The sequence below is a fragment of the Aotus nancymaae genome, unplaced genomic scaffold (assembly GCF_030222135.1).
Source record: "Aotus nancymaae isolate 86718 unplaced genomic scaffold, 86718_ANA_hifiasm-v0.15.2.pri h1tg000016l, whole genome shotgun sequence".
Classification (NCBI taxonomy): Eukaryota; Metazoa; Chordata; class Mammalia; order Primates; family Aotidae; genus Aotus; species Aotus nancymaae.
In genome coordinates, this window is record NW_026988428.1 from 73,265,700 (window position 1) to 73,274,144 (window position 8,445).

Genomic DNA, 8,445 nt, shown 5'->3' on the forward strand with positions numbered 1-8,445 from the left:
ACATCTGAAGATGCAGTAAATTATACTATATTTAGGTAATTAGAAATGGAGGACGGCCGGGCGCAGTGGCTCACGTCTATAATCCAAGCACTTTGGGAGGCCAAGGCGGGTGGATCACAAGGTCAAGAGATCGAGACCATCCTGGTCAACATGGTGAAACCCCATCTCTACTAAAAATACAAAAATTAGCTGGGCATGGTGGCGCGTGCCTGTAATCCCAGCTACTGGGGAGGCTGAGGCAGGAGAATTGCTTGAACCCAGGAGGTGGAGGTTGCAGTGAGCCGAGATCGCGCCATTGCACTCCAGCCTGGGTAACAAGAGCTAAACTCCATCTCAAAAAAAAAAAAAAAAGAAAGAAAAAGAAAAAGAAATGGAGGACAAGAAGAAAGAAAATTAAAGGAAAATAGAATAATTAGGAAGCAAATGATAAACTCATGATGGGTTCTGTATATTCAAAGAAGGGACTAGGTAACTCCAATAGAAAAGATAATATTAAAAATAACTTCAAGGAGAAGAAAGGGAGAAATAAGCATTTCTCAGCTACTGATTCATTCATACATATCTTTTATTGTACAATCAAGCCCTTATCCATGTTATCCTGTCCATCTGTCTGCATTAAGGTAATTGGTCCACGTTGGCCATGCCAGCCTTCCTCTCACACATTAAATAATGTTTGTTCTCACAGAAGGTAGGGTGCATTTTCCCATTATGAAAATAAGCGCAATTCATATTTTCTTTTCCATCTTCCAAAAGCTCAAACCTGTGAATGGAAAAGTTAGAATAAATTCCTTTGAAAATTAAGCAAACAATCTGTAATCAAACACTGTGTGTAGTATTTTGATGCACAAAATAGAGACTCTGGGGAAAATAGGGGAAAAAAAGAATCTCCTTGTTGAGAAACTTCCAACCTGCTTGGCAGTACAAGTATATTTACTGCTTGTACAGTAAATATACATATAAGGTATGTATATTTAAAAAGTCCAAATCAATTTCATGTAGCATAAGATTAAGGAGCAAGGGAAAACTAGGTACAATAGGAGCCCTGAAGAAGTGTTGGAAATGGCTCCAAAATAATGAGAAAATGCATTATCTACAAGATCAGACTTTAGTTTGGTATTAATGGAAGGACAGGACTTAGATAAACAGACAGGAAATGGAAGAGCCCTACGAGGCAAGTAGCTGCAATGGATGGCAATACGCTCATAGAAAAGTGAGTTGATTCAGGGTTTTTGAACTGAGGATTTGTGTTACAGGATAGATTATCTAAGACAGCAAACTGTATTGTATTTGCCTGTTAACTTACATTTATTTCTTTCTAAACTGCTTATGATGAGAGGACAAGGAATATGTATTTATAAGTTTACTTGGAAAATATCTGCAGAACTATGTGACAAAGTTGTTCTATGTGCTGAGGATACACTGATAAAGACAAGAAAGCTAATGTCTTTCTTGTTGGGGAACTTTCATTTCAGTGGAGCGATACCAGTAAGAAGCCCACAAAACATAGACAAGAAAAATTCAGACAGTGGTACGAGTTACAAAGAAACAAAACAGTGGTAGACTATATGGATGTGGGTTTAAGGTACATTAATTTAGTTTGGGAAATGTTCACCTTATTGAAGACATTACATTTAAATAGAGACTTGAGTCTCTGTGGGGGATGGTCATGGAGTTGTGGAGACAGAGCATTCTAGAAGAAGGAAAGAGCAAGACAAAAGCTTTAAGGTAACAAAATAAGTTTGATTTGTTGGAAGAATGGAAAGAACACTAATTTGCCTGCAATATTGTGAATGAGGCAGCAAGCAATAGGAGACAAAGCCCAAGATCTGTGAGAGGCTTGCTTGCAGTTATAGTATCTTAAGATCCTACCTATAGTAAATACTTCATAAATATTTGTTTAAATATTTAATTAATAATTTGACTAATGATCAGATTATAAGTTTTGGTTGTCAGTTTAAATTTTAATTCAAGAGAGACTGCAGTTTTGATATACAGGATGAACAAAAGATGTTGAGACTGGAGAATAGAAAGCCGTATAGGAAGCAATTCAACTCTTAATGCAATTAGTTCCTTTGCCTGGACTGTTTGTAGAAGCGTGAAGCTTCATTAATGAACATTGGAATTATCTTGTGAAATACAATGTATTTAATTTTGGGGGACTCCTAGAATAGAAGAGTAAGCAATTTGATACTAAAAACTCAAAACTCTCAAGGTTACAACTTTTAACTGTAAAATAATGAGGATGAAATTTTGTTTTGAAAATATGTGAAGATAATCAAGCAAAACACAAAAACACACACACACATGTGCACGCGCACGCACACACACATACATGCAACAGTGTTCCATGATAAAGTTGAATGTAGAAATGAATGGGAATAATATCAGAGATAAAGGTGGATTGTGGCTTAGATAAAAAGCAAAAAAATGGGACAGAGGGGAAAGTAAAATTGTCTTATGACAAGTTCTCTCTTGTTTGAATTAGGTGGGTAAGTGATTCCCCTGCTGCTTACACAACCCATAGTAGTGACTTGGACTGAAAGGAAAGGGAATTTCAAGAATAAGAGTTTCTAGTACTGCCTCCTATTCTAAGTGTCCAGTGACTCACATATTTTGTGAGAGAACTGAGCCATCCTCCCACTTCCAGACCTCATCAGACTTCTGGCGAGATAATCCGACCCAACGAATTAAACGAGTCCTGGCTTTGATGTATTCCTATTGTAAATATAAATAAACACGATGGTCAGAATCCCTCCACAGCTCTTGGTAATGATGTAAAGACAAAGCTTCATGATGAGACCTAGGACCAAAAAAGTTGGATTACATGTATATATTAATATTAATGGATTATATTTGATGTTTGAAATTGTACAAATTTGCCTTGTCTGAGAGCTTAAAAAAAATTGTAGGACACAGGTAAAATTGTACACAAAATAGCTGATATTCTAATCTTCCTTTGTGTTTATAATATATATTTAGAACTTCAATCACTTGAGGATTAACTGCCAAATAGAATATCAAATATGATCCAAAGAAATAAATGTAAACAGAAGAAGAAAACACAAAGAAATACATTGTTGATGAGCTCTATATTCCTTAGAGTTAAAGCCCCACCTGCTTTGGTTTCAAAACTAATACACTATTCAACAAATACTTATTGGGTAACACGGGAAGTCCTCACTTAACATCATCAATTAATAGATTCTTAGAAACTGACTTAGGTGAAGCAAGGTAGAACCAAGCCAATTTGATCACAGGCTAATGGATATAAAGAAGAGCTAAATACTTACAGCACATTTCTGGTCACAAAAACATTAATCAGCTTGTAAGTAAAGACTCAAAACACTTCTAATAGTAAACATTTAAAAAAGTATAGAAAAAGCAAATATATATGTAAGGTATATTGCCAAGTCAAAATGAGGAAACTGAGGCCAGTGTGAGAAAATGAGAATCCAATTTATTCAGCTCTCGGGCGAGGTTCTGTGGTCCAGGAAGGGGCCAGAGAAGTCGCACTGGGCTTCTCAGGGAGTGGGGTTTCATAAGGAGTGGAGGTAGTTGATTGGTCATTGGAGAAACAAAGAGCAGACAGTTTCATTGGTAAGGAGGTTTGATTGACTGTTAGGGAAACAAAGAGCAGACAGTTTCATTGGTCAGGGGAAGTTAAGGTGCCGATGGGGTGAGCTGCCATGGGTAGTCAGGAGGGGCTAAGGGAAACAAAGAGCAGACAGTTTCTTTGGTGAGGAGGTTTGATTGATTGTTAGGGAAACAAAGAGCAGACAGTTTCATTGGTAGGCTGACCAGCTGGGGAGGCCAATGTTAAACTGCCATTGGACAAATCTTTGGTGGGTTTTTTAAATTTTGAAGGGGTTGAGTGAGGAATGCAGGAGTGGGTGTGTGGAGCCTGCATGGAGAGGCCAGATAGGAGTGGGTGTGGGGAGTCAGCATAGAGAGGCCTGATAGGAGTGTGGGTGGGGAGCCAGCATGAAGAGAGATAAGTGTGTCCATTTGGCTCTTCAGTGAGGCAGCCGGCCTTACTATATATATATATATAGCTTGCCTATAAAATCTTACATATAGAAGTATTAATTTGTTTTAGTTAATTGAGTAAAGGCATTTAGGAATTTATAAACAATGTACATCTATCTTTCCCTATATACTTTCTTCTAATTAGCTATTATCACTATCTAATATACTATATGCTATATCATTTCTTTTGTTTCTTGGCTGTTGCTTTAACTAGAATATATGCTCCCTGAGGTTAAAACTTTTTCTTTCTGTCTTATTAACTGCGTAGGTCCAAGTTCTGGAATAGTTTCAGCACATAGTTGTTGAATTCATGAAGGAATAAGTGAATCAATTGATCTATGGGAAACAAAATCAGATGAAGGCCAAATGTTTATATATTCTCAGACCTCCAAGAATAACAAATGAGAATGCATTCTTGGTTAAAAAAAAAAAAAAAAAGACTTGAGCTTCTTGACAGATATGTGAGACTCAAAATATCATTCCACAGGAGATATTATGTGAAAGTCACCTGAGACTCTTTATTTCTTAAAACTTGAGCCACCAGGAATCTTTCTGTTATTTCCTAATATTTTCTTTAAAATATATCAACATTATATACTTCCCAATAGGAGCTGACAGATAAATTTTACCTGAAATCTAACTATACAATTTCTTTTTCTGAAAAGTTTCATGACTACTTTTAGTTATCAATCTTCAACCTGGCATCTGCCTGAACTAATACAAATTCAGGATATGCATATATGTCTCAAATTAATCTCTATATTATAGAGCTGAGATTTTAGAAAATTCTCTTATTTTGCTGGAGGGGAAATAAAAGCTAATTTATTTAACTGAGTATCTTCTATATGGGTCTGATCCCACAGAAACAGTAAGTGGACAGTGCAGCAACTTAGAACAACACAGGACACAGATGATTATGAACATCACTGGGCTAACTCTTTATGTGTGACCCATTATGGTTTGAGCTGTCAGGAAGGGACAAGTCAATTTGACTGATCAACTCTAGCGATGTTGTAGAATATTATGATTGGATTGAATATTTGGGTTCTGTAATTCTTACTAAGTTTCATAAGGTTCTTAGATTAGTACAAACTGAGAGATGTTAAGAAAAATGTAAAAAACAAAAAAGGTTAAATGTTACATTTGAGGTTTTTCTCCCTTGCTTCCAAAATATTTGACATAAGAATCTTCTTACCTGAACGTTCTGGTTGTCAATTTTTAGGAGAGTAGAATTCATGTCAATGCAGTACTGCTTACTCTCTTCCCATGTCAAGTTGTGCTTGAAGAACCCATAGCAGCTACCTCCATAGTATCTCCAGTTTGTGTCACAGGGGCTGCATTTATGGTCTTCTGGAGGAACCAAGCACAGGAATGGTGTATTTTTTCTAAATTGGGCTTACATTTTCTCCACATTCAATGTTTCCTGCAGCTCTCAAGACTCCCTTCGGTTACCATCAGAGAAATACTCCAGAGGTTGGAGAGATGAAGTTAAAAAAACAATACTTACTGAAAGTGCCCTTTTGTTCTGCTTGTTTTATTACATATTGGCAGAAGCGCTTTGCTAATTGTTGCAGGGCTTCTGAGAGATTTTCATTCTCATCCTGTAGGTAATTTTGCTGCATGGCAGCTAGATGTAAAAAGTAAATAATAATAATTTGTAATTAGAACCACAAAAATGATGCAAAGGTCAGTCATTGAATTTTCATTTCATTAACATTGCTAATACATGAAGAGTTTACTAGATACACGTGATTAAATGAATGTTGAAAGGTGTGAAGGGGCCATATAAAACAAATTAAGAAACACACACAACTGACACCTGAGGGTTAATAAGTGAACTATTTGAAGGAGACAATCACAAATAAAATTCCCAACATCAATAACATGTCCGAAGCCTGTCTTCATTTTCTTGAAGACAGGCTTCTCAGCTGAGTTATAGAGGTGAATGACCTCTTATTTCCTGCTCTTTGTGCAATGTCAAACCATTCATTTAAAAATGCATACTGATTTCTTGTTATGCTTAAAGTACTTGTGATATTCAGGTAATTAATAAAGAAATACAAGATTATAAATGTAAGATTCTAAAATATTTTGAAAAATCAACAAATATACAAAGAACGACTACACAGACTACAACGTGCCATAGGATGGCTATGAGATTAACAGAAAGAAGAAACGCACAATAATTCAGTAAACAAAATGGGAAAGAAAAAATTTTAGGTAGGAAAAATAGAATGAGAAAGATTTCAGACAGAGGAACATGGAATTTATATATGAAACTGAAAAACTACAGTTTGGCTAGTTCTTATGATATGCAAGCTAGGAAGGGGGAAAAAAGTTTTAAAAAATAGTTTGGATCCATACTGAGGAGGATCTTAAAGGCCAGAAGTAGATTCTTAAAAATAACTTTTAATTAAGTAAAAAACGTAAACTCTTATTTCAATCACAAGGAAAAGGTCAGTGTTCTCTTTAATGAGATTATCTTGGCAACTATTTGTAGGACAATTGGAGCAGTGACAGACAGACAAAGAGTGACCACTGAGAAGCTTAGTGGGATATGCTGTGACCCTTCGGTATTGCCTTCCGCCAATCAAATTTTTGGCAAAGAGTCAACACTTACACCAAATCCCCAGAGCCACCAGCCCGATAACCATCCCCACGCACAGGATCAGCAGAATCAAAGCCATCACGCGCCACCAGGAGGAGGAAGCATGGCCAACTGCAGGCATACAATAAAGATATCAAGCAGCAGGCAGTATAGGCTAGCTACAGGGAAGGCTCGCCCCTGCCCCTGCCCCTGCCCCTGCCTTCTCAGGGCTCTCCAAGTAATCGAAAGAGCTTCACTGGCAGATCTCTCCTGTGTTCTCCTGATCATCAACAATAAGCATGGCCCACCCCAAACAACACACCCATTCCCATCCCCAATCGACTTTCCCTCTCCAAGCCAAAATAGTATGCTCTGTTAAGGCCAGGTATGTTTGTCTTTTTTATTGGGTTTTGTTTTGTGCCACCCATGCCATAAATAATTGCTTTAATAAACAGCAACTGGAGAATCACACTCATTTGCTCACATTTAGAAAGTGAAGTTTCCAAACATTCTCTTCCCTTATCCCCTTGACTTCCATGCTCTCTAGCATTAAACTCTCAGAACCTTAATGCAATTTTCCCTGCACTTATATTTGTGCAGCTTGTATTCTAAATAGGTCAGTATGAGCCTAGGGAAATACTATTCAAATGTTTTAGAGCATTAACAGCATTCAGGAAAAAGAAATTAAACTGTATATACTATCAATAGTAGAAGAAAAAATTGAATCAACTCATTATTTAAAATTAATTTCTAAATTATTGGCTCCAAGCATTCTTACCAGAGATGAGAGATGGTTTTCGAGTTTTAATATTTAAGGTGATGTATCCATCTTCATCCTGCATGGTTTCCCAAGTACTGCAAGTGAGCTTAGAGTTCAATGACTTTGCAAAATGTAGTGTCCCACTCTTACAATTTCAACATCTGTCAGTATATGATCCTCCTGTCTCTAGTAGGGTAGAACCATGTGAGAGGGGACACATTTTTTTGCTTTGCTTTTTGTTTTCTAGGAAGCCTTTTCAGAGCTGCTCAGAGATACGTGGACTTTGAACACAAAAATACAAAATAGTAATAACTTGTGGTAAAGGAGTAGATAGGGTATTTGCTTCCTGTTTTCTTATCTTCAACACTAAATAAAGAGACATTCCGTATCCTTTCTAAGAAAAAATGTTCATGTTCTACCTTAGCCCTAGCTTAGTCTAAATCATATCGCTCAAATGAATAGATTGCTGATGAAAATTCATGGATAGCTCACCAGCAGATATACAGTTTATCCCATTGTGAGAAGCAAGCCAAATATAAGTGGATCTAATAGGGGCTAAATTGGATGATTCACGGTCTTGCATTGGAAGAGAAAGAGATCATTCCTGATTATGACCTAGAATCTACCCAACTTCTTGCATATTTTATACATCAATTTTTTTAATTTGGAGGCTCCACGTTAGGCAGGCCTGATATTGCTTAGATTTAAGTATTAAAGGAAAACTATCAAATATAGTAAAATACAGAGTTAGTGACTTGCTCCGTTGGAAAAATTTTGATTTGATGAAATCACTTAATTTCAGTTATAGTGGTGCTTAGATAAATATTTAAGACTGAATGGTTTCCTAGCGCCCTTTCATCACAATATAATCTGCATTGCACACATTTAACTTTATGAAATAGGCTTTTAAATTATTTTATCTTGCATTGAAAGTAGTTAAAATAACAGCCATACAAAGCTAGTTGATGTGTTTATTGTAGAAATACCCGGGAGGATGTTGTCTATCTTGCCATGGAGTAACTCTTACATAGCTTTACCGCAGATTTTTATTTTTGTTAAATTGCCATGACTA

At 36.5% G+C, this 8,445-nt stretch overlaps 1 protein-coding gene across 2 annotated transcripts; it reads right to left on the reverse strand.

Annotated features, from left to right (window-relative positions):
- Window positions 1-549: 549 nt before the first annotated feature.
- On the reverse strand, window positions 550-7,613 carry CLEC1B (C-type lectin domain family 1 member B). Of its 2 annotated transcripts, XM_012477055.2 has the most exons (6): window positions 7,392-7,613; window positions 6,647-6,745; window positions 5,534-5,653; window positions 5,222-5,376; window positions 2,609-2,715; window positions 550-760 (listed from the first exon to the last, which is right to left on the reverse strand). In XM_012477055.2, exons 1-6 carry the CDS (start codon window positions 7,453-7,455, stop codon window positions 616-618), a joined length of 690 nt encoding a protein of 229 aa, XP_012332478.1. In that variant the 5' UTR covers window positions 7,456-7,613; the 3' UTR covers window positions 550-615. The 2 variants fall into 2 exon arrangements, with proteins under 2 accessions (XP_012332478.1, XP_012332479.1); XM_012477056.2 differs by lacking the exon at window positions 6,647-6,745.
- Between the last annotated feature and the right edge of the window lie 832 nt (window positions 7,614-8,445).

Excerpts from the sequence above, each read along its gene's own strand:
- CLEC1B (XM_012477055.2), bottom strand. The coding sequence starts at position 7,455 with ATGCAGGATGAAGATGGATACATCACCTTAAATATTAAAACTCGAAAA. Across the intron at positions 6,746-7,391 it reads AAAACCATCTCTCATCTCTG|TTGGCCATGCTTCCTCCTCC; the intron begins GTAAGAATGCTT and ends GTATGCCTGCAG. Across the intron at positions 761-2,608 it reads TCAGTTCTCTCACAAAATAT|GTTTGAGCTTTTGGAAGATG; the intron begins GTGAGTCACTGG and ends TTCCATTCACAG.